This window comes from Phyllobates terribilis, unplaced genomic scaffold (assembly GCF_046119375.1).
Source record: "Phyllobates terribilis strain yellow unplaced genomic scaffold, ASM4611937v1 Scaffold_4__5_contigs__length_816908805, whole genome shotgun sequence".
In the NCBI taxonomy this organism is placed as follows: Eukaryota; Metazoa; Chordata; class Amphibia; order Anura; family Dendrobatidae; genus Phyllobates; species Phyllobates terribilis.
In genome coordinates, this window is record NW_027362764.1 from 403,626,875 (window position 1) to 403,653,370 (window position 26,496).

The following is a 26,496-nucleotide window of genomic DNA, read 5'->3' on the forward strand; positions in this document are numbered from 1 at the left end:
TTACCAATGATAAATGGTATTCCTTACTAAATGATATTGAGATTGTTTTAATGCATTTAGAATTGGTCATTTGTTTTGCTTGTATGTGTTACAGTCTCTATCACATTCTGGCTCTGACAATTTAGAACGACATAGAGCAGGATGCACATGTGATACCGGTCTGTGGGCATTACTTCTGGGGATTAGTCTCATATATAACAGAACCTGCTTTATTAGCTTTGGTTATTTAGTATATGCTGGTTTGTGTATGAATGTAATAAACCAGCTATCTTGAGACAAATCTTACCTTCTAAAAATTCCCAGGGCTATTATTATTGTCGCAATATACAGACTTGGGTCTCCTTAAATGCATATCTATGATGAATTGTCGGCTTCTTAATCTGTAAGTTCACTTTTCTCTATCTTTTATTCACGATTGTGTTTTTTTAAGTATAAAGATAGATATTTACCAGGGATATTAGGGACACCGACGTTGAGCGTGGGCGCCACGGAGCAAAAATTAGGGTGCCAACCTCCGCTGTCAGGAAGGGAGAGAATTTAGGGACAGATAATCCTTCCTGACTGATGTGTGACTTATCCCTGTTCCCTGGCATTTTGTCTTGTTTTTGTGTTTATTGTTGTGGTGACTATTGAGTCCTTTTTAGCATATTCGAATAAAAGTTATATTTTAGGGGTCTAATCTCCTGTTGGTTGTCTAGTTTTGTAATTGGGCCCCGCTTATACATTCCTTGTTCAGATGTTTAATAAGTTATTCATTTAGCTCATTGTTTAGGCTGCGTGCCCACTTTGCTTTTTTCAAGCGTTTTTGCTGCGGAATTTCAGCAGCGAAAATGCTTAAAAAAACGCTTGGTAATACGTGTCCCATGGTCCTCAATGATAATCCGCATGTGCTGTGCACATGCCTCGGAAATTTCCGCTGCGGATTATCATTGCGGAAAAAAACGCAGCATGTCCATTAATTTTGCGGACATGCAGTGTGTAATTGCCGCCATTGACTTGCATTGAATCGCTTAATATCCGCATCACTACATGTGCACATGCGGCTATTAAGCGATTCAATGTGTGGATGGTACCCGGGTCTGGAGAAGAGGAGACTCTCCTCCAGACTACGATACCATAGAACCTGTTAAAAAAATAATAATTTAAAATAAAAAATAAAGATTATACTTGCCTTCCGATGGCCCCCGGTCTCCTCAGCGATGCGTCCGGTGTGTTGGGCGGCTCGCTATGGTCTAAAAGGACCTTCCATGACTTCATTTAGTCAGGTCACACGCCTGCTGACGTCGGTGGTCGCGTGACCTGTCACATGACTAAATGACGTCATGAAAGGTCCTTTCACACCACCGCGAGCAGTACAAGAGACCGGGCGCAGAGGAGAAAAGACCGGGGGCCATCGGAAGGTAAGTATAATCTTTATTTTTTACCATTTTTTTTTTTTTTTTTTTTTTTTTTCTCTTTTTAACTATTACTTGGTCACACTATATAAATCCATGCCAGTTGCATGGATTTATATAGTTTGACCAAGTTGTCAAGCACTTTTCCAAGTGATGCTAAAATCGCTTGGAAAAGCGCTTGATAACCCACATGCAAAAACGCTTGACAAACGCTTCTACCTGGCAGGAATAAACGCATGTAAAATCGGCATGCGTTTTTCCTGCCAGGGAGATGCGGAAAAAAATATGCAGCATTTCTGCATCTTGGGCACATAGCCTTAGAGGTGCCGTGACTTATCCAGTACATATTTTTTCTCAGCCTTTCCTAAAGGAGCCTGACAGATTCCATTACTTATAACAGGTCACTCAGGCTTCCTTCAGGTTTTTTTTAGTAGTTTATTTTACTACACCGGAATAAGTAGAATTGTTCTCGGGTTCAGTGGAACCCTGATGCCAGTGTGATCATGGTCTAGTGATATTGCTTGTTTTTCACATAATGTGCAACAACTGCTCTGTTATGACGTGCTCTTATGTGTAAGGGGTTTTCAGGTACTTTAGTCAGTGTCTGATCAGTGGGGTTTGTGTAGACCAGCAGAATTGAGCTCTGCATCCCCTTCATTGTTTACATAGACCTAGTGTCTTGTCTATCCCGATGGCTGTGCCTTGTACTGTAGCTTAGTGCCATGAGCCCTGCAGCCCCTTTAATCTGATCAGCGGTGAGAAGACCCTGAAACCATCAAGCACTGGTGGCCTATCTAAAGAATAAGCCATTAATGCTTAAATCCCAAATAACCCCTTTTAGTAGCATTCTGTGGTATGTAATGTACACTAAATGTAGGAAAAGTGCTTTCTAAGAGATTTCTTGTTATCACAATATCTGTGTTGGTGACTAATTTTTTTTGTTCTTTTTAAGCTCAAGCTGTAAGGAACGTGAACCCTGCAGGAAATGTTCAACCAGGTATATTTATTTTACATTTTCATTTAGTTAAAGAATACTTCTGTAAATTCTGCATCTTCAGTCCTGCTGATCAAATTGTACGCTTCAAATTCTGCATCACAATATATAATAATAATAATCTTTATTTTTATATAGCGCTAACATATTCCGCAGCGCTTTACATACATTATCGTTGCTGTCCCCATCGGGGCTCACAATCTAGATTCCCTATCAGTATGTCTTTGGAGTGTGGGAGGAAACCGGAGAACCCGGAGGAAACCCACGCAAACACGGGGAGAACATACAAACTCCTTGCAGATGTTGTCCTTGGTGGGATTTGAACCCAGGACCCCAGCGCTGTGTCAATAATAACAATAATTGTCATTTCTCATGTGGCATGACCTCAATGTCCAGCCAAGATTTGTCATGTAGCAATAAAGGAAACCCCAAGGGCACTGTCACATTGCGCAGTGACTAGCCCAGAACCTGAAGGTCAGTGATGATGCTTCGTTTCAGGGAGATGACAGAGGCTGCTGCACTGACCGCAGCCATTGCTCTCTGATGACACTTGGTTTAAAGGGAACCTGTTATGTCCTAGTTGCTATGTACACTGCCCCCATTGCTTTATTAGTGATTCAATGTTCAGCACGAACAAGCTTTTTTCATTAAAATCTGTGGTGGTATAATGATTTTATAAAATTATATATACCATACTTTGTCCTATCTGCTGTATTCAGTCATAGGGGTGCGATATGTATTTGATAGTGCTCCCGGCAAGGTTGTGTAATATATATATATATATATATATATATATATATATATATATATATATATATATATATATATATATATATATATATATATATATATATATATATATATATATATATATACAGACCAAAAGTTTGGACACACCTTCTCATTTAAAGATTTTTCTGTATTTTCATGACTTTGAAAATTGTACATTCACACTGAAGGCATCAAAACTATGAATTAACACATGTGGAATTATATACTTAACAAAAAAGTGTGAAACAACTGAAAATATGTCTTATATTCTAGGTTCTTCAAAGTAGCCACCTTTTGCTTTGATGACTGCTTTGCACACTCTTGGCATTCTCTTGATGAGCTTCAAGAGGTAGTCACCGGAAATGGTCTTCCAACAATCTTTAAGGAGTTCCCAGAGATGTTTAGCACTTGTTGGCCCTTTTGCCTTCACTCTGCGGTCCAGCTCACCCCAAACCATCTCGAGTGGGATCAGGTCTGGTGACTGTGGAGGCCAGGTCATCTGGCGTAGCACCCCATTACTCTCCTTCTTGGTCAAATAGCCCTTATACAGCCTGGAGGTGTGTTTGGGGTCATTGTCCTGTTGAAATATAAATGATGGTCCAACTAAACGCAAACTGGATGGAATAGCATGCCGCTGCAAGATGCTGTGGTAGCCATGCTGGTTCAGTATGCCTTCAATTTTGAATAAATCCCCAACAGTGTCACAAGCAAAGCACCCCCACACCATCACACCTCCTCCTCCATGCTTCACGGTGGGAACCAGGCATGTAGAGTCCATCCGTTCACCTTTTCTGCGTCGCACAAAGACACAGTGGTTGAAACCAAAGATCTCAAATTTGGACTCATCAGACCATAGCACAGATTTCCACTGGTCTAATGTCCATTCCTTATGTTCTTTAGCCCAAACAAGTCTCTTTTGCTTGTTGCCTGTCTTTAGCAGTGGTTTCCTAGCAGCTATTTTACCATGAAGGCCTGCTGGACAAAGTCTCCTCTTAACAGTTGTTGTAGAGATGTGTCTGCTGCTTGAACTCTGTGTGGCATTGACCTGGTCTCTAATCTGAGCTGCTGGTGACTCGGATAAACTTATCCTCAGAAGCAGAGGTGACTCTTGGTCTTCCTTTCCTGGGGTGGTCCTCATGTGAGCCAGTTTCTTTGTAGCGCTTGATGGTTTTTGCAACTGCACTTGGGGAGACATTCAAAGTTTGCCCAATTTTTCAGACTGACTGACCTTCATTTCTTAAAGTAATGATGGCCACTCGTTTTTCTTTACTTAGCTGCTTTTTTCTTGCCATAATACAAATTCTAACAGTCTATTCAGTAGGACTATCAGCTGTGTATCCACCAGACTTCTGCACAACACAACTGATGGTCCCAACCCCATTTATAAGGCAAGAAATCCCACTCATTAAACCTGACAGGGCACACCTGTGAAGTGAAAACCATTTCTGGTGACTACCACTTGAAGCTCATCAAGAGAATGCCAAGAGTGTGCAAAGCAATCATCAAAGCAAAAGGTGGCTACTTTGAAGAACCCAGAATATAAGACATATTTTCAGTTGTTTCACACTTTTTGGTTAAGTATATAATTCCACATGTGTTAATTCATAGTTTTGATGCCTTCAGTGTGAATGTACAATTTTCAAAGTCTTGTAACTACAGAAAAATCTTTAAATGAGAAGGTGTGTCCAAACTTTTGGTCTGTACTATATATATATATATATATATATATATATATATATATATATATATATATATATATATATATATATATATATATATATATATATATATATATATATATATATAAAAACTATAGTCCCCATCTAGAGAACCACTCCTTTATTGATGGTGGCTTGATAATTGTCAATAATTTCCAACTATTGTCTATTTCATTTGCACAACAGCATGTGAAATTGATTGTCAATCAGTGTTGCTTCCTAAGTGGACAGTTTGATTTCACAGAAGTTTGATTCACTTGGAGTTATATTCTGTTTAAGTGTTCCCTTTATTTTTTTGCGCAGTGTGCATATATATATGTATGTATGTATGTATGTTTGTTTATGTGTGTGTATATAAACCAGAGAAACCTGACCAGCACCTCCTAGTGTGAACTGGTGCCAGCTGTTGTAACTATAAAATATATCAAAAGAATGCAGCAGCACTCCATATGGCCAAGATACGTCTTAACAATGAAAATATTAGATCAAAACTGTTTTGCTCAGCAACAAGTACTTACAAAAAACGAAGGTTTTTAGCGCATAAATTGGGCAATTCATGTGTGCCCATCAACCACAGCAAGGTAACCTCCCCCTGATGGGTAACTACTCTGCCTTCCATACCACTTTTGGGCTATAAGCCTACATCTAAACGGACAAACATGTCTTCTGGGCTAAAAACGCCTACATTTAAAGGGCAAGCAGAGCTGTTTATACAACACCTGCTGGTTAATGGGAGGAGTGCAGAATCAGGCAAGACTGCTCAAAAAAATAAAGGGAACGCTCAAATAACACATCCCAGATCTGAGTGAATGAAATATTCTCATTGAATACTTTGTTCTGTACAAAGTTGAATGTGCTGACAACAAAATCACACACAAATCATCAATGGAAATCAAATTTATTAACCAATGGAGGCCTGGATTTGGAGCCACCCCCAAAATTAAAGTGGAAAAACACACTACAGGCTGATCCAACTTTGATGTAATGTTCTTAAAACAAGTCAAAATGAGGCTCAGTATTGTGTGTGGCCTCCACGTGCCTGTATGACCTCCCTACAACGCCTGGGCATTCTCCTGATGAGGTTGCAGATGGTCTCCTGTGGGATCTCCTCCCAGACCTGGACTAAAGCATCTGCCAACTCCTGGACAGTCTGTGGTGCAACGTGACATTGGTGGATGGAGCAAGACATGATGTCCCAGATGTGCTTAATTGGATTCAGGTCTGGGGAACGGGCGGGCCAGTCCATAGTTACAATGCCTTCATCTTGTAGGAACTGCTGACACACTCCAGTCACATGAGGTCTGGCATTGTCCTGCATTAGGAGGAACCCAGGGCCAACCGCACCAGCATATGGTCTCACAAGGGGTCTGAGGATCTCATCTCAGTACCTAATGGCAGTCAGGCTACCTCTGGCGAGCACATGGAGAGTGTGCGGCACTCCAAAGAAATGCCACCCCACACCATTGCTGACCCACTGCCAAACCAGTCATGCTGAAGGATGTTGCAGGCAGCAGATCGCTCTCCACGGCGTCTCCAGACTCTGTCACGTCTGTCACATGTGCTCAGTGTGAACCTGCTTTCATCTGTGAAGAGCACAGGGCGCCAGTGGCGACTTTGGCAATCCTGGTGTTCTGTGGCAAATGCCAAGCGTCCTGCACGGTGTTGGGCTGTGAGCACAACCCCCATCTGTGGACGTCGGGCCCTCATACCACCCTCATGGAGTCGGTTTCTAACCGTTTGTGCAGACACATGCACATTTGTGGCCTGCTGGAGGTCATTTTGCAGGGCTCTGGCAGTGCTCCTCCTGTTCCTCCTTGCACAAAGGCGGAGGTAGCGGTCCTGCTGCTGGGTTGTTGCCCTCCTACGGCCCCCTCCACAACTCCTGGTGTACTGGCCTGTCTCCTGGTAGCGCCTCCGGACACTACGCTGACAGACACAGCAAACCTTCTTGCCACAGATCGCATTGATGTGCCATCCTGGAGGAGATCCCACAGGAGACCATCCGCAACCTCATCGGGAGCATGCCCAGGCGTTGTAGGGAAGTCATACAGGCACGTGGAGGCCACACACAATACTGAGCTTCATTCTGACTTGTTTTAAGGACATTACATCAAAGTTGGATCTGCCTGTAGTGTGTTTTTCCACTTTAATTTTGGGGGTGGCTCCAAATCCAGGCCTCCATTGGTTAATAAATTTGATTTCCATTCATGATTTTTGTGTGATTTTGTTGTCAGCGCATTCAACTTTGTACAGAACAAAGTATTCAATGAGAATATTTCATTCATTCAGATCTAGGATGTGTTATTTGAGTGTTCGCTTTATTTTTTTGAGCAGTGTGTGTATGTATATATGTGTGTATGTACAGTACAGACCAAAAGTTTGGACACACCTTCTCATTTAAAGATTTTTCTATATTTTCATGACTATAAAAATTGTACATTCACACTGAAGGCATCAAAACTATGAATTAGCACATGTGGAATTATATACTTAATAAAAAAAAGTGTGAAACAACTGAAAATATGTCTTATATTCTAGGTTCTTCAAAGTAGCCACCTTTTGCTTTGATGACTTCTTTGCACACTCTTGGCATTCTCTTGACGAGCTTCAAGAGGTAGTCACCGGAAATGATTTTCACTTCACAGGTGTGCCCTGTCAGGTTTAATAAGTGGTATTTCTTGCCTTATAAATGGGGTTGGGTCCATCAGTTGTGTTGTGCAGAAGTCTGGTGGATACACAGCTGATAGTCCTACTGAATAGACTGTTAGCTGCTTTTTTCTTGCCATAATACAAATTCTAAGTAAAGAAAAACGAATGGCCATCATTACTTTAAGAAATGAAGGTCAGTCAGTCCGAAAAATTGGGCAAACTTTGAAAGTGTCCCCAAGTGCAGTTGCAAAAACCATCAAGCGCTACAAAGAAACTGGCTCACATGAGGACCGCCCCAGGAAAGGAAGACCAAGAGTCACCTCTGCTTCTGAGAATAAGTTTATCTGAGTCACCAGCCTCAGAAATCGCAGGTTAACAGCAGCTCAGATTAGAGACCAGGTCATTGCCACACAGAGTTCTAGCAGCAGACACATCTCTTCAACAACTGTTAAGAGGAGACTTTGTGCAGCAGGCATTCATGGTAAAATAGCTGCTAGGAAACTACTGCTAAGGTCAGGCAACAAGCAGAAGAGACTTATTTGGGCTAAAGAGCACAAGGAATGGACATCAGAACAGTGTAAATCTGTGCTTTGGTCTGATGAGTCCATATTTGAGATCTTTGGTTCCAACCACCGTGTCTTTGTGCAACGCAGAAAAGGTGAACGGATGGACTCTACATGACTGGTTCTCACTGTGAAGCATGGAGGAGGAGGTGTGATGGTGTGGGGGTGCCTTGCTGGTGACACTGTTGGGGATTTATTCAAAATTGAAGGCATACTGAACCAGCATGGCTACCACAGCATCTTGCAGCGGCATGCTATTCCATTCGGTTTGCGTTTAGTTGGACCATTATTTATTTTTCAACAGGACAATGACCCCAAACACACCTCCAGGCTGTGTAAGGGCTATTTGACCAAAAAGTAGAGTGATGGGGTGCTATGCCAGATGACCTGGCCTCCACAGTCACCAGACCTGAACCCAATCGAGATGGTTTGGGGTGAGCTGGACTGCAGAGTGAAGGCAAAAGGGCCAACAAGTGCTAAGCATCTCTGGGAACTCCACCAAGATTGTTGGAAGACCATTTCCGGTGACTACCTCTTGAAGCTCATCAAGAGAATGCCAAGAGTGTGCAAAGCAGTCATCAAAGCAAAAGGTGGGTACTTTGAAGAACCTAGAATATAAGACATATTTTCAGTTGTTTCACACTTTTTTGTTAAGTATATAATTCCACATGTGTGAATTCATAGTTTTGATGCCTTCAGTGTGAATGTACAATTTTCATAGTCATGAAAATGCAGAAAAATCTTTATATGAGAAGGTGTGTCCAAACTTTTGGTCTGTACTGTGTATGTATGTGTGTGTGTGTGTATGTGTATGTGTGTATATATATATATATATATATATATATATATATATATATATATATATATATATATATATATATATATATATATATATATATATATATATATATATATATATATATATATATATATATATAATGTGTGTATATATATAATGTGTGTATGTATTTAACCCCTTCCCGACAGCCAACATATATGCATGGCACAGCAGACAAGAAGTTCTCAGCAGGCGCTCTATATGGTATAATGATGCCAGCTTTATCAGCAAGTGTCAGCTGTGTAGTATAGCTGACCCCCTTCTGCAAGGGTTCAATTTAGCTTTTTTAACTTCTTAAATGCCGCTGTCATTTAGCAGCATCTAGATAGTTGAGGGAGATGGCTCCCCTCTTTAACCCCATCGGCACCCTGCAGTCAGCATCTTTACCATGACAACCCCAGGGAAAATGGCCTTGTGATTAGTCCCCTACGGTGGCACTGTTATGCCCTGCTTATAAGCAGGGTCTAAAGGACCTCTTGTCGGGGGATGTTGACAGGTCTAATATTGCATGTCATTAGGCCAGCAATCAGACAAATTATACTTGAATTTCCTTACTAGGACTAAGTAAAAAAAAAATGTAAAAAAATTAGCTGAAAAATGTGTTGCAACATACCGCTGTTTTTATGTGAAAACTAAAGATATATAATAGTATTTCATAATCTGATGATTTTGCGTGTTTTCTCACCTACAAATAATGGAGAGATCCGTAATTTTTATCGTAGGTATACTTCAACTGTGAGTCTTTAAAAAAAAAAAAAAAAGAAGAAATCCAGCAAATCACACTGTATGATTTTTACATATATAATTTGCATTTTTATTGCATGAAATAAGTATTTGAAACAATAGAAAAACATAACTTAATATTTTGGTACAGAAACCTTTTGTTTGCAATTACAGAGGTCAGACGTTTCTAGTATTTCTGGACCAATTTTGCACACACTGCAGCAGGGATTTTAGCCCACTTTTCCGGATCTTTCAGGTTTCGGGGCTGTCGCTGGGCAACATTGAGTTTCAGCTCCCTCCAAAGATTTTATATTGGGTTCAGGACTGTAGACTGACTAGGCCACTCCAGGACCTTGAAATGCTTCTTATGGAGCCACTCTTTAGTTACCCAGGCTGTGTTTTTCGGGTCATTGTCATACTGGAAGACCCAGCCACGACCCATCTTCAAAGCTCTTACTGAGGGAAGGAGGTTGTTGGCCCAAAACTTGTGATACATGACCCCATCCATTCTCCATCAATACGGTGCAGTCGTCCTGTCCCCTTTGCAGTAAAGCACCCCCAAAGTATATTGTATCCCCCACCATGCTTCACTTTTGGGACAGTGTATTTGGGGTTGTACTCATCCTTCTTCTTCCTCCAAACACGGCGAGTGGAGTTGATACCAAAAAGTTCTGTTTTGGTCTCATCTTCTCCCATGCCTCCTCTGGATCATCCAGATGGTCATTGGCAAACTTCAAACGGGCCTGGAGATGTGCTGGTATGAGCAGCGTACCTTGCGTGCCCTGCAGTATTTTAATCCATGACTGTGTAGTGTGTTACTAATGGTAATGTTTGAGACTGTGATCCCAGCTCTCTTCAGGTCATTGACCAGGGCCTCCCATGTAGTTCTGGGCCGATTTCTGACCTTTGTCAGAATTATTCTTCGCCTGTCAGGTGAGATCTTGCTTAGAGCCCCAGTCTGAGGAAGATTGACAGTCATCTTGTGTTTCTTCCATTTTCTAATAATTGTTCCAACAGTTGTTGCCTTCTCACCAAGCTGCTTGACTATTATCCTGTAGCCCATCCAAGCCTTGTGCAGGTCTACAATTTTGTCCCCGGTGTCCTTAGATAGCTTTTTGGTCTTGGCCATGGTGGAGTGGTAGGAGTGTGATTGATTTTAGTGTTGTGAACACGTGTCTTTTATACATTTAATGAGCTCAAACTGGTGCAATAAATACAGATAATTAGTGCAGAGTAGGAGGGCTTCTCAAAGAAAAACTATTAACAGGTCTGTGAGAGTCAGAATTCTTGCTGGTTGCTAAATGATCAAATACTAATTTCATGCAATAAAATGCAATTTAATTGTATAAAAATCATACGATCGGATCTTCTAGTTTTTATTTTTAGATTCTGTCTTTCACAGTTGAAGTGTACCTACAATAAAAATTACAGACCTCTCCATTCTTTGTAGGTGGAAAAACTGGCAAAATAGTCAGTGTATCAAATACTTATTTTCCCCACTGTATAAACATCACAGAAAACATCATCATCTTATCCAGCAAGAAATATGCCCCATATCGCCTTGTTGGAAAAAAAGTTACAGCTATCAAAATGGCAGGCAATAAAAACAAAAATATTGATTGTAAAAATAGTTGTTAATGTGTAAAAGTAGCAAAACCTAAAAAAATCGCCGTCAGTGTGATAGCACTGTATTCATACTGACCAAAAGAATAAAGTTATGTTATTGCTTTTACTGCACGGTGACCTGTGTAAAACATTGCAAAAAATAAGACAGTCCTTGAATTCCTGTCTAACTGTTCATTTGGTTTCCCAACGATCCAAATAAAAAGCAATTTAAATAGTTATGTACCCTCAAATTGTTCTGCAAAAAACTTTAACTCATCCAAGAAAACAAACCCTACTCAGATATGTCAGCCAAAAAAAATAGTTTTTCTATGTTACTAGTCACTGCAAGATGCTGGAAAAGCGACAAAGCGCCAACGAAATCCACACTCCCAAAGCCAAATGACCACCCCCTCTTACCTTCTGAGCCCTACAGTGTGTCCAATGTACAGTTGGTATCAACATGTATGGCATTGCTCCAGAGGGGAGAAGCCTGGGTTGTTCAGGACCTAATGATGACTTATTTGCTGGTTGGGTCATTAATATGACATTAGTGGGGGTTTGACGCCCTTCACCCCCAGTGATTTTGTCTGAAAATGGCTCTTTCAGGCATCGTCCAAAACTAACTAATATAGGGGTGGAACACAATGTCTGTACATTGCTTAGTGGCCGCAGAAAGTACTGCGCTTTATCTCCAATTGAATTGAATGTACTGCAGTTACTCTGCAGCCACCATTAAGCAATGCATGGTTCTGATGTGTTTTCCATCTGTACATCAGTTCTGGCTGGAGCAGTTTTCAGATGATCGATGGGTGGTATCGGACCCCCAAACAATCTCATACGAAGATAGGTTTTCAATTGCTAAGTCTGGAAATCCAGTTTAACAAGCTGGGCACGATGTATTGGTCACTGAAATGGCATATTTGCAGTCTTCACTTTGTAATGTCCACTATTGCACTAATTTTTGGAAAATACCAGTGGGGTCAAAGTAGTTGTTACACTTGTAGATGAATTTTCTGATTGTAACTTGCGAATTGAGGTAAATTTTTGAATGTTTCTGCTTTTTCTTAGGAGTTATGAAAATGACACCTGCAATAAGGCATCCCTTCGTCCTAAATGGTAAATGCTTGTTCTTCTCATTTGAGCCTTCCCATGTGCCCTAACAGCAGTGTATGACCAGAGAAATAGTGTAATAACTTGCAGGGTACTTTTTAAAAAAAAATTTTTAGCCATGGTAAAAATAAAACATTTTGAACTAAACCTTATTACTGGTACATGTAATTTTTAATCTTTAGTCAATAAAAATACTGTGGGGTAAAAATGCTCATTAAATCCCTATATGAATTCCCTAAAGGGGTTTAGTTTCTGAAATGGGGTTACTTTTTTTTTTGCTGTTCTAGTACCTCGGACGCTCTGCAAATGGCACCCACAAACTATTACTGCCATAGTTGCACTCCCAAAGCCAAATAGAGATTCTTCCCTTCTGAAGCTCAACGTGTCTACAGACAGACACATGTTGGGTATTGCTGCATTCAAATGCAATTTCTTTGGAAATTGTGGGATCCTTTTTTTGTTATAATTTTAGTAAAAATGAATAATTTATGGCTAAAACAAGGTTTTTGTAGAAGAAAACATAATCTTTCACATCCCAAGATAATAAACTTTCGTTTAATAAACAGCTGTGGGTCCAAAGAGGTCACTACCTTTAAAATAAGAGGATTTTGAAGCTCTTGGATGGTTGGCATAAATTTACATGCCTTAGAAATGCCCACATTTATGTGATCCAAGAACTTGGTTTTGTAACCACTAACAATTTTGCACTGTAGTTTGTTTCCGATGCCTGGACACCAAGATGTTCTTTAGATTGCAACCCCTACGTATGTTGTCAGTCAGAAAGTCTATCCTTTTTACAGCTTTGTCCATCAGCAAATGTCACAAGCATGTTCATCCATAGCTGCCATTTGAGAAAAAGCAGAAGAAAACGTATGCTATTATGTAGGGATCACTTATAAAATGTTTATTTTTATTGACATGAAAAGACAGACTCAATAATAAAAACAATTAAAAAGCCAATAAGCTACATACTCAAATTAGCCATGCCCACAATAAGGCAAACATCTATTCTCATCCGACTGAACAATAACCGTTTACAGGATACTTTTATTTTGTGTTCTTTTTTATAGACATGTTTGCGCTATTTCAATTGCATTTATTGGTTTGAACACTGGTGAATTGATATTAATTTATTTCTTTGATCATCACTTAATGTCAAGACCAATTTCCTTTCTCCATTTAGGTGGATGAGGCCTTATTGTGGGCATGCCTAATTTGTGTATATAGTCTATTGGCTTTAATTGTTTTTTTTTATAATTGTGCCTACTTGTGGTTGGTTTCTTCTTTTTTTTGTCTTTTCGTTAGCAAGAAAAAAAAACAAAACATTTTATAGGTGATCCACGTGTATTTGCATACTTCTTTTTCTCGTACTTTTGATACTTGAAAATATGTGCTACGTTGATCCCCTTTGATTTGATGGTGCTGTAATTTCTATTCAAATACATCTGATAGTTATAAATTTTAGCCCATATTTTTACAGGTGCTGTGACTTATGCAGTATATATTTTTTTTCTCAGCCTTTACTAATGGAGCCTGACAGATTCCATTACTTATAACCGGTCACTCCGGCTTCCTTCAGGTTTTTATAATGGTTCATTTTACTAGACCGAACTAAGTAGAATTGTTGTCAAGTTCAATGAAACCCTACAAGAGTGGAACCCTGATGCCAGTGTGATCATGGTCTAGTGATATTGCTTGTTTTTCACATAATGTGCAACAACAGCTCTGTTATGACGTGCTCTTATGTTTAAAGGGAGCCTGTCACATCCTAGCTGCCCTCTAGACTGCCCCCATAGCGTTTAGTGATGCAATGTGCATCACTAACGAGCTGTGTTCATGAAAATTGATGCAGCTATAATGATTTTATAACGTTTAATATACTTAGATCCTACCTGCATTTTCAGTCATAGGGGTGTGCTTGTCATATTCAGTCATGGGTGGGCGCAGCATTCACTCACTGCTGGCGCCGCCCATGTATTTGAATCCTGTTCCCGGCCAGCGCTGATATTGTGGGACGCAGGCGCACTTGTAAATGTCCGGCCGCCTGCACAGTGAGGCTGTGTGACTACCAGCTTCACTGCGCATGCGCCGGGAACATAGCGTCATAGTGCTTGCGCAGTGCAGCTGCGAACTACACAGCTTAACTGCACAAGCGCTATGTTCCCCGCTCATGCGCAGTGAAGCTGGTAATCACACAGCCTCACTGCGCAGGTGCCCGGACTTATACAAGTGCGCCTGCGCCCCACAATATCAGCGCTTGCTGGGAGCAGGGTTAAAATACATGGGCGGCGCCAGCAGTGAGTGAATGCTGCGCCCGCCCATGTATGAATATGACAAGCACACCCCTATGACTGAAAGAGCAGGTAGGATCTAAGTATAATAAACGTTATAAAATCATTATAACTGCACCAATTTTCATGAAAACAGCTGGTTAGTGATGCCATTGCATCACTAATAACGCTATAGGGGCAATCTAGAGGGCCGCTAGGACGTGACAGATTCCCTTTAAGGGGCTTTCAGGTACTTTAGCCAGTGTTTGATCAGTGGGGTTTGTGTAGACAAGCAGAATTGAGCTCTGCATCCCCTTCATTGTTTACATAGACCTAGTGTCTTGTCTATCCCGATGGCTGTGCCTTGTACTGTAGCTTAGTGCCATGAGCCCTGCAGCCCCTTTAATCTGATTAGTGATATCGGACACCAAAACCATCAAGCACTGATTGCCTGTCCTAAAGATAGGCCAGAAGTGCTTACATGCCAAATAACCCCTTTTAGTAGCATTCTGTTGAATATAATGTACACTAAATGTAGGAAAAGTGCTTTCATAAGAGATTTCTTGTTATCACAATATCTGTCTTGGTGACTAATTTTTTGTTCTTTTTAAGCTCAAGCAGAAAGGAACTTGAACCCTACAGGGAATGTTCAACCAGGTATGTGGATATTTATTTAGCATTTTCCTTTTGTTAATGAATCCTGTAAATTCTACATCTTCAGACCTGCTGATTGAGTTTTATGCTTCAAATTCTGCATTGCAATAATTGCCATTTCTCAAGTGGCATGAACTCAATGTCCAGCTAAGATTTGTCATGTGGCAATAAAAGGAACACAGAGGGCACCGTAAAGGGAATCGCCCCCGGCAAGTGACGTCAAAGTCTCTGCAATGCTGGTATTTTGACAGCACGCACTGACAGTGTGCTCTGTCGGCTCGTTATTGCTGATCTGAGCTAGTCCCTGCAAATCGTGCAGGGACTAGCCCAGACCCTGACGCAAAGGTCACTGATGATGCTTTGTTTCAGGGAGGCGGCAGAGGCGGCTGCATTGAACGCAGCCATTGCCCTCTGACACTTTGTTTAACCCCTTAACGGCCGCTGTAACGCATTTTCACGACGGCAGTTAAGGGTACTTATGCCTCATCCCCACTCTTTCACATTGCTTAGGAACAAGCCTATAACGCCCCCGCAGTGTCGGAAAATCTCTGGGGTCTCCGCTACTGGGGGTAGCTGAGACCCTGGAGAATGTGATCAGAGTCGGTTTTTCCGGTCAGCGATCACAAAAAAAAAAGTTTGCCCGCGTTTACAATGGTTTTTCTCTTCTCTTCTCAGCATGGTTACCCGGCAACACCAGGCTAAGTAATGGCCTTGGGATCAGTCGCATACGGTGGTGACCTGTTATGCCCTGCTATAAGCAGGGTCTAATAGACCTCTTGTCAGTATAATATTGACAGGTCTAATACCCAGCCACGCACAGGTATTGCATGGAATTAGATTAGTAATCAGGCAAATTAAACTTAAATTTCTTTACTGGGAAGATTAAAAAAAAAAAAAAAAGAAAACCACTGGCGTCCAAACCTAAGTAATATAGGGATGGAACACAACCGCTCTGTACATTGCTTAGTGGCCGCAGAAAGTACTGCGCTTTATCTCCCATTGAATCGAATGTATGCAGTTATTCTGCAGCCGCCATTAGTAATGCATGGTGCTGATGTGTTTTCCTGCTGTAAATCACTTAGTTCTGGCCGCTGCTGGAGCCGTTTTCAGATGATCGATGGGTGGTACCGGACCCCCAAAAATCTAATATTAAGACTAGTCTTCAATTGTTAAGTCTAGAAAACCAGTTTAACAAGCTGGGCACTATGTATTGGTCACTGAAATGCCATATTTGCAATGTTCACTTAATATCAACTATGCACTAATTTCTGGAAAATGCCAGTGGGGTCAAAATAGTTTACACTTGTAGATGAATTCTCTGATAGTAACTTGTAAAATGAGATTTAATTTTTGATTTTTTCTGCTTTTTCTTAGGAGCTGTGCAAACACCATCCTCAATAAGGAAACCCTTTGTCCCAAACGGTAAATGATCTCTTGAGCTTTGCCATGTGCCCTAACAGTAGTGTATGACCAGAGAAATGGTGTAACATACAGGGTACTTTTTTTCTTATTATCCATGGTAAAATGAAACATTTGAACTAAATCTTATTACTGTAACTTGTAATTTTTATTCTTCAGTCGGTCCATTGGTAAAGAAATTAACGAAAATACTATGGGGTAAAAATGCTCATTAAACTCCTATATGAATTCCGTAAAGGGGTTTAGTGTCTGAAATGGGGTCACTTTGTTGTGTTTTTTTTTTTTTGCTGCTGTTCTAGTACCTCGGGCGCTCTGTAAGTGGCGCCCACAAACTATTACTGCCACAATTGGAGTCATAAAGCCAAATAGTGATTCTTCCCTACTGAGGCCCACCGTATCTACAAACAGTTTCAAAAACACATGATGGGTATTGCCACATTCAGGCGCAATTTTGTTGGAAATTGCGGAATCCGTCTTCCCTATTACTTATAGAGAAAAATTAAGAATTTATGGCTAAAACAACATTTTTGTAGAAAAACAATCTTTCACGTCCTTACAAATTGTGCGGTTCATGATATTTTGCAATTAATCATGGACACATCGATATTTCAGCTACACCAGAAGTGGTACGATTTTTTACATTTTAAAAATTGCAAAAAGGACAATGGTCCAATGCTAAATTTTTGACAACCTTGGAGATTTGTGTGCTAAGATAACTTTAACCAAGGTTTCAGACCTTATTTATCCTGTTAGCGTTATGGTTTGTTCACTATTATCGTTAGGAAAGACCAGGTGGTGCAAATTTCCCAGCTTTATAAAAACCCAGCCTCTAACCTTGTGCCAAAAAACTGCAGCCATAGGTTCTTCTAAGCAGCTGCCTAACACACTGAAAATGGTGGAGGCCCACAAAATAAGAGAAGGCTATAAGAAGGTAGCAAAGCATTTTCAAATTGCCCTTTCCCTAGTTCGAAATGTAATTAAGAAATGGCAGTTAACAGTAACAGTGGAGGGCAAGATAAGCTCTGGAAGACCAAGCAAAATTTCAGTGAGAGTTGCTCATAGGATTGCTAGAGAGGCCTTCGGATAGATTTAGCAGACTCTAGAGTTGTGGTACATTCTTCTACTGTTCAGAGACACCTACACAAGTATGGCCTTTTTAAGTGGAAGAGTCAACAGAAGAAAACCTCTCCTGCATCCTCACCATAAAATTCAGCGTCCGAAGTATGCTAAGGAACATCTAAACAAGGCTTTTGCATTTTGGAAATGCGTCCTGTGGACTGATGAGGTTAAAATAGAACTCTTTGGCCACAATGATCAAAGGTATGTGTGGAGAAAAAAAGAGCACAGAATTTCAAGAAAAGAACATCTCACCAACCATTAAGCACATCTCACCAACCATTAAGTATGGGGGTGGTTCAATCATTCTTTGGGGTTGTGTTGCAGCCAATGGCACAGGGAACATTTCACAGATAGAGGGAAGAATGAATTCAATAAAATTTCAACAAATTCTTGATGCAAACATAACACCATCTGTAAAAAAAACAAACTGAAGTTGAAAAGAGGATGGCTTCTGCATATGGATAATGATCCTAAACCAGGGCTGTGGAGTCGGTATAAAATGGACCAACTCCGACTCCTAAAATATATAATAAATTGGGTACAGTAGTTCAGTGCAGTTTGTGGGGAATATTTTTTCTTAAGAATTTGGGAAAGTTCTGAAATGTCCTATTCCTGATCTAAGGGTCTAGACTTTTAGCTGAGATAAACCTGTGCTACAGTAAATATATCACTTAAACATGAGGCATGTATGAGGGAGTCGGTGTCATGGAAATTGAGGAGTTGGAGGTTTGGCTTAGCGACTCCACGGCCCTATCCTAAACACATGTCAAAATCCACAATAGACTACATCAAAAGGCACATTCTGAAGGTTTTACAATGGCCCTCTGCTGCTACACCCCAAAATAGCAGTGCATACAAGATGACCTAGGAATCTCACAGAAGTGGAAGAATTTTCCAAGGAAACATGGATGAAGATCCCTCAAACAAAAATTTAAAGACTCTTGGCTGGCAACAAAAAGCGTTTACAAGCTGTGATACTTGCAAAAGAGGTTGCTACTAAGTACTAACCATGCAGGGTGGCCAAACCTTTGCATCGGCCCATTTTCCTTTTTGTAATTTTTAAAATGTAAAAAATGACTATTTTTTTTTTTTGCCTAAAATACAAAGGAACTTTGTCATCTTTAACTTTAGCCCTTTTAGAGATCACTTCACATTAAACTTGCTTAGAGCGAACCGGTCATCAGGAATTTGCAAAGTAAACACCGTTACACTGATTAAAATGATACCTGGGTTGATGAAATCCATTTTGTGGTTGTTTAATCTTTGATTGCAGTTTCGAGATAATATGCTCATGCTTTGAAGCGGGTCTTTATTTGGTGCTCTGTTCTCTTATTCATCCTTATGGGGTAAAATGACAGGTCACTGATCCTTCAGTGATCTGCCTCCTATTTTAAATACTGCTCTTGCACAGTTCTTATTGTGGGCTTTTAAAAAAAAAAGTAAATCCAGCAAAATGGTGCCCACTCATGCGCAATAGCATATATCACTAAATTGTGTCTTTGTGGTTGGTTTCTTTTTTTCTCTGTTTATGTCAACAATAAAAATTAGACGTTTTATAGGTGATCCCTGTGCATTTTCATACTTTTTCTATTTTTAAGTATGTTCTAGGTCAGGGTTGGACAATTAATTTTCCACAGGGGCCACATGAGAGACCGTGACTGTTGTAGAGGGCCGAACCAATAGGCCAAAATTAATTGTTCTATATTAATACTAACATATTAACCCCTTTACCCCCGAGGGTTGTTTGCATGTTAATGACCAGGCCAATTTTTACAAATCTGACCACTGTCACTTTGAAGTAATACCTCTGGAACTCTTCAACGGATCCCACAGATTCTGAGATTGCTTTTTCATGACCTATTGTGCTTCATGATAGTGGTAAAATTTCTTCGATATCACTTGCGTTTATTTGTGAAAAAATCGGAAATTTTGCGAAAATTTTTATTCCCTTAAATCAGAGAGATATGTCACACAAAATAGTTAATAAATAACATTTCCCACATGTCTACTTTATATCAGCACAATTTTGGAACCAAATTTTTTTTTGTTAGGCAGTTGTAAGGGTTGAAAATTGACCAGCGATTTCTAATTTTTCCAGGAAAATTTACAAAACCATTTTTTTAGGGACCACATCACATTTGTAGTGACTTTGAGGGGCCTTTATGACAGAAAATACCCAAAAGTAACACCATTCTAAAAACTGCACCCCTCAAGGTGCTCAAAACCACATTCAAGAACTTTATTAACCCTTCAGGTGCTTCACAGGAATTTTTGGAATGGGGAAGAAAAAAATGAACATTTAACTTTTTTCACAAAAATGTCATTTTAGACCCAAATGTTTTTATTTTTGCAGGGGTAAGAGGAAAAAATGGACCCCAAAATTTGTTGTGCAATTTTGCCTGAGCACGCGGATACCCCATACGTGGGGAAAAAACACTGTTTGGGCGCACGGCAGGGCTCAGAAGGGAAGGAGTGCCATTTGACTTTTTGAATGTAAAATTTGCTAGACTAATTAGCAGATGCCATGTTGTGTTTAGAGAGCCCCTGATGTGCCTAAACAGTGGAAACCCCCCATAAATGATAAAATTTTGGAAACTAGACCCCTCAGGGAGCTTTTCTAGATGTGTGATGAGCACCTTGAACCCCCAGGTGCTTCACAGAAGTTTATAACATGGAGCCGTGAAAATAAAATTGTCACATTTTTCCCACAAAAATGTTTTTCAGCCCCCAGTTTTGCATTTTCATAAGGGTAACAGAAGAAATTGCACCATGCAACTGGTTGTGCAATTTCTCCTGAGTAAGCCCGATACTCCATATGTGGGGGAAAACCACTGTTTGGGCTCACAGCAGGGTTCGAAAGGGAAGAAGCGCCATTCGACTTTTTGAATGTAAAATTTGCTTGAATAATTAGCGGATGTGCCTAAACAGTGGAAAACCCCCACAATTGACACCATTTTTGGAAACTAGACCCCTTTGGAGGTTATAGTTTACAGATTAAATATCCAGCAAGCTTCTTTATATTTCAGTATTTGGTTTCTATCCCCATCTCGTTTAGGTTGAGACACCAGGTCTATGGCGATGGGCCAGCGATGAAATGACGTTATTGCGTCTGTTGTCCCACACACTGGTGGAAGATGGTACCGGCGGTTCCGTCCTCTACCAATGTATTCACCGATGTCTGCATCTAGAGGATACAGATAGCGGTGACAGCGGGTTGCGAGTGGACGCAGGCGGGGGAGTTTGCGTGGGTCTGTGCTAAGTTGATTCCCATTGATTTGGTGGTGCCCACATTTCTATGAAAATACATCTGATAGTTATCATTCATTTAGCTCATTTTTTAAAGGTCCCGTGACTTATTTAATATATTTTTTCCCAGCTGTTCCTAATGGAGCCTGACAGATTCTATTCCTTATAACAGATCACTCGGGCTTCCTTTCAGGTTTTTTTAATAGTTCATTTTACTAGACAGGACTAAATAGAATTGTTGTGAGGTTCAGTGGAACCCTGATGCCAGTGTGATCATGGTCTAATGATATTGCTTGTTTTTCACATAATGTTCAACAACTGCTCTGTTATGACGTGCTCTTATGTGTAAGGGGTTTTCAGGTACTTTAGTCAGTGTCTGATCAGTGGGGTTTGTATAGACCTGCAGAATTGAGCTCTGCATCCCATTCATTGTTTACATAGGCCTAGTGTCTTGTCTATCCCGATGGGCATGAGCCCTGCAGCCCCTTTATTCTTATCAGTGGTGATAAGACCTCGAAACCATCAAGCACTGATTGCCTGTCCTAAGGATAAGCCATGAGTGCTTAAATCCCAAATAACCCCTTTTAGTAGCATTCTGTAGATTATAATGTACATTAAATGTAGGAATAGTGCTTTCATTAAGAATTTTCTTGTTATCACAATATATGTGTTGGTGACTAATTTTATGTTCTTTTTAAGTTCAAGCAATAATGGTCATGAACCCTGCTGGGAATGTTCAACCAGGTATGTGGATATTTATTTTACATTTTCCTTTTGTTAATGCTTCTGTAAATTCTACATCTTCAGACCTGATCGAGTTGTATGCTTCAAATTCTGCATTACAATAATTGTCATTTCTCAAGTGGCATGAACTCGATATCCAGCCAAGATTTGTTATATGGCAATAAAGGGAACCCCAAGGGTACCAAAAAGGAAACCGCCCCCGCAAGTGACATCACTGGTCTCTGCATGCCAGGTATTTTGACACAGTACACTGACAGTGCTCTTTGTTGCCGGCTCTTTACTGCCGATCTGAGCCGGTGAGGGAGCGCGCCATCTATGTGCACATCACGCAGGGACTAGCCCAGCCCCTGAAGCGAAGATCACTGATGACTCTTTGCTTCAAAGAGGGGAATGAGGCTGCTGCAGTGACCGCAGCCATTGCCCTCTAATGACTCTTATTTTGAGTATCCCAGTATGCACTGAGATTCTCAAACAAAGCATCATCAAAAAGGAAGTAGGGAAAAAAAAAGAAAAGCAGCTAGGTAGTGTAGTTAACCCTGCGTCTGGCACACCAGAGTTTGGGTGCAGTGTGCCTGGCCGACACAGGTTAGAAAATCACCTAAAATATACAGTTATCTCAATTTTAGTGCTCTAAAAGTAAACCGTGACCTTCATAGGGATAAATTTAAAGAGCGTATATGAAATCCGATACAAAAAAACTAATTTAATAACCATAAAAGTATTAAAACAAAAAAGTATCCAAATTTCGCTACCACCTCCAAATGGCCTCCAGTTTTCAGGACATAACTATTAATAAACATTAAAGTTAGATTAAAAATGTAATTGTAAGGCACTTAGAATGCTACTGGAGTCAAGTGTTCACTCATATTCAGATGTTAAAAGCTCAGTAGAAGCCTTCTGTGACCCATTTCCATGGTGCAGGTGGTGCATTTGCGTCACTAGGGAGTGGTGGTGATTTTTCTCGATCATCGTTGAGAAATCTTTTCAGCCGGACTTGCAGGTTAGAGGGGATTCCAGTTGTCTTCAGACTTCTTCGACGTAGCTCTCCATTCACCAGTTCATGAGCCAACGTTTTCAGGTACATTTTTTCTGAACAGTGGTTTCAGATGATTGCGGAGTTAAATAACTTGAGAATTGATACCACCCACATTCAATATCGCAAAGAAGATGACTATTGGTTAGCACTTGATGTTTCGAGAAATCATAGCTTTTCCTGTCCATTTCAGCAAAGAATCTGAAGCAAGAGAAATTATTAGTATGTGTTAGGGTGCAATGTGCCTGAGGCCACCCTCTTAGGGTATGTGCACACGATGCAGAAATGCTCAGGATTTTTTCCTGAGCGTTTCTGCATCTCTCTGGCAGGAAAAAACGCATGCGGATTGTACATGCGGTTTCCTGCCAGGGACATGCGGAAATGAAGCGTTCTTCACTTTCATTTCCGCATGCGGGTTGACAAGCGCTTCCCAAGCGATTTTAGCATCACTTGGAAAGTGCTTGTCAACTTCACACTATATAAATCCATGCAACCGGCATGGATTTATATAGTGTGTGAATGTCAAAAAATAAAAAATGAATATATACTTTACCCTCTGATGGCCCCCGGTGTCCTGCTTCGCTCGGTCCGGGCTGCCGGCAGTGAAGACTTTAGGACCTTCCGACGTCAGCGTCACGTGACCCGTCACATGACTCTGACGTCAGCGAAGGTCCTTCTTCATTCAACCGCGAAGTGCGGGGAATCAAGCAGGAGCGCTGCGCGGGCCATCAGAAGGTGAGAATATATATATATTTTTATTTTATTCTTTTTTTTTTTCTAATGGTACCTGGGTCTGGATGAGAGTCCTCTCCTCCACACCCGGGTACCATCCGCACATTAGACCGCATGAAAAGCGCATCAACATATACAGTGATGCGGATTCCATGCGGTCTAATGCAAGTCAATGGCGGCAAAAGAGCAGCGTTTCCGCAAAATTAATTGACATGCTGCGGATTTTTGAGCGCAGCGTTTACGCTGCGGAAAAATCCGCATCATGGGCACAGCACATGTGGATTTCAATTGGGGAACATTGCTGCCTTCTACCATGCGTTTTTCATGTGTTTCCGCGGCGTTTACGCAACTGCAAAAACGCAGCGGAAACGCATGAAAAACGCATCGTGTGAACTCAGCCTTATTTCTAAGAAAATCCTACTTATTTCTGGAAAATATCCACAAACTTTGCATTATTCATTCATAAAACAAGCAAAATAAACAATTGTGATGAAAAAAAACAAAAGTACAAACCTACTTCGATGAGATGAGTTCAGGCTCAAGGAGTCTGAGAGGCCACGAAGGTCACACCTGCTCTTCACAGGGACAGTGGTAAAACTGAGTGGGGAGGTTTCAAGCAGCACCTATAGATAGGAAGGTACTGGGAGGGACCTGATCCCAAGTAATGGCCTTGCGATCAGTCGCCTACGGTGGCTTATGCCCTGCTATAAGCAGGGTCTAAAAGACCTCTTGTCAGTGTGATATTGACAGGTCTAGTACCCTGCAACATACAAGTATTGCATGGCTTTAGACCAGCAGTCAGACAAATTAAACTCAAATTTCTGTACTGGGACTAAGTTACAAAAAAAAAAAAGTAGAATCATAGACTGTTAGAGTTGGAAGGGACCTCCAGGGTCATTGTATCCAACCACCTGCTCAATGCAGAATTCACTAAACCATCTCAAACAGATGTCTGTCCAGCCTCTGTTTGAAGACTTCCATTGAAGGAGAACTCTCCACCACTTGTGGCAGCCTGTTCCACTTATTGATCACCCTTAACGTCAAAACATTTTTTTCTAATATCTAATCTGTATCTTCTACCCTTCAGTTTCATTGTATTGCTTCTCGTGTTTCCATATGCAAATGAGAATAAGGATGATCCCTCTACACTGTGACATCCATTCAGATATTTGTAGACCGTTAAGTCTCCTCTTAGCTTTCTCTTTTGCAAGCTAAACATTCCCAGATCCTTTAACCATTTCTTGTAGGACATAGTTTGCCGTCCGTTCACCATCCTGGAAGCTCTTCTCTAAACTTGCTCCAGTTTTTCGATGTCTTTTTTTAAAATGTGTTGCCCAGAACTGAACACAGTATTCCAGGTGAGGTCTGACCAGGGAGGAGTAGAGGGGGAAAATTGCTTCACATGATCTAGAATCTATGATTCTCTTAATACATACCAGAACTGTTTGCATTTTTTGCTACTGCATCACACTGTTGACTTAAGTGCAGTGTGATATGTCCGTATACCCATGTCTTTTTCACATGTGCTGTTGCTTAGTTGCTATTCCTCCCATTCTGTAGATATCATTTTTATCATTTTCTTTTTTCTTGCCCAGATATAGAATCTTGCATTTCTCCCTGTTAAATATCATTCTATTAGTTGTTGCCCATTGTTCAAGCTTATCTAGATCCTTCTGAATCCTTCCTCTGTCTTCTCTAGTGTTGGCTATCCCTCCTAGCTTTGCATCATCTGCAAAATTTGATTAGTTTACCTTCAGTTCCCTTATTTAGATCATTTATAAAAAAAATGTTGAACACTGGGGCCAGGATAGAGCCTTGTGGTACTCCACTAGGAACACTTCCAATTTGATGTGCAACCATTTATTGCCACTCTTTTGAGTACGATTACTGAGCCAGTTATGAATCCACCTATCTGTACCCTTAATCCCATATTTGGGCATTTTTTCAACAAGGATAGTATGAAATACTTTATCAAATGCTTTGCTGAAGTCGAGATATACTATATTTACCGCAATTTCCTGATTTACCCAGTCAGTGATTCTATCATAGAAGAAAATTAAATTAGTATTGCATGTCTTGTTTGCTACAAACCCATGCTTGCTCTAGTTAATTACTGTATTCTTATCCAAGTAATTACAATATGCTGTTTAATAACTTGTTCAAAGATCTTTCCTGGTATAGAAGTAAGGCTCACTGACCTGTAATTTCCTGGCTCCATCTTCTTTCCTTTTTTAAATATAGAGACAACATTTGCCCTTTTCCAATGGGACTTCTCCTGTTTTCCAGGATTTTTCAAAGATTCTGGCTAGTGGTTCTGCAATTTCCTCTGTTTAAGTACAATACAATTTATAAAAATATACAAAGCAAAGAACAAATAAAATAACTGAAAAATGTTTTGTAACTAAAACACTGTTTTTATGTGAAAACAATGTAAATTTTTTTTAAAAAAAAGCACACGTAATTGGTATCGCCGCGTCTAGAACAGCCTGAGCTATACGATAATTTTCCCATTATACAACAGTTATGGCCAACACAAAAATGTAACTTTTTAATCATATTGATACATAAGTTGTTAGGTTTTTTATGTTTTGCTACTTTTACACACAGAGTGTGATAGCTCTGTATTGATACTGAGCCGAAGAATAAAGTTGTGTTATCACTTTTACTGCACGATGACCTGCTAAAACATCACAAAAAAAATAGTTCTTGAATTCCTGTCTAACTGTTCATTTTGTCACCCAACTATCCAAATAAAAAGCAATTTAAATAGTTACGTTCCCTCAAATTGTGCTGCTAAAAACTTCAACTCATTCAAGAAAACAAACCCTACTCAGATATGTCATCCGAAAAAAAAATTTTTCAATGTTACTAGTCACTGCAAGATGCTGGAAAAGTGACACGGCTCCAATAAAAT

At 40.3% G+C, this 26,496-nt stretch overlaps 1 protein-coding gene across 2 annotated transcripts in view; it reads left to right on the forward strand.

Moving 5' to 3' along the window:
* The window catches only part of LOC141265442 (uncharacterized), a 135,350-nt gene that overhangs the window by 51,920 nt on the left and 56,934 nt on the right, over window positions 1–26,496 (forward strand). For both annotated transcript variants that reach the window (XM_073678556.1, XM_073678554.1), the window contains exons 11-15: window positions 2,347–2,391; window positions 12,324–12,371; window positions 15,248–15,292; window positions 16,664–16,711; window positions 21,773–21,817. In XM_073678556.1, coding sequence (XP_073534657.1) covers window positions 2,347–2,391; window positions 12,324–12,371; window positions 15,248–15,292; window positions 16,664–16,711; window positions 21,773–21,817 — 231 coding nt within the window. The remainder of the gene's footprint in view (window positions 1–2,346; window positions 2,392–12,323; window positions 12,372–15,247; window positions 15,293–16,663; window positions 16,712–21,772; window positions 21,818–26,496) is intronic.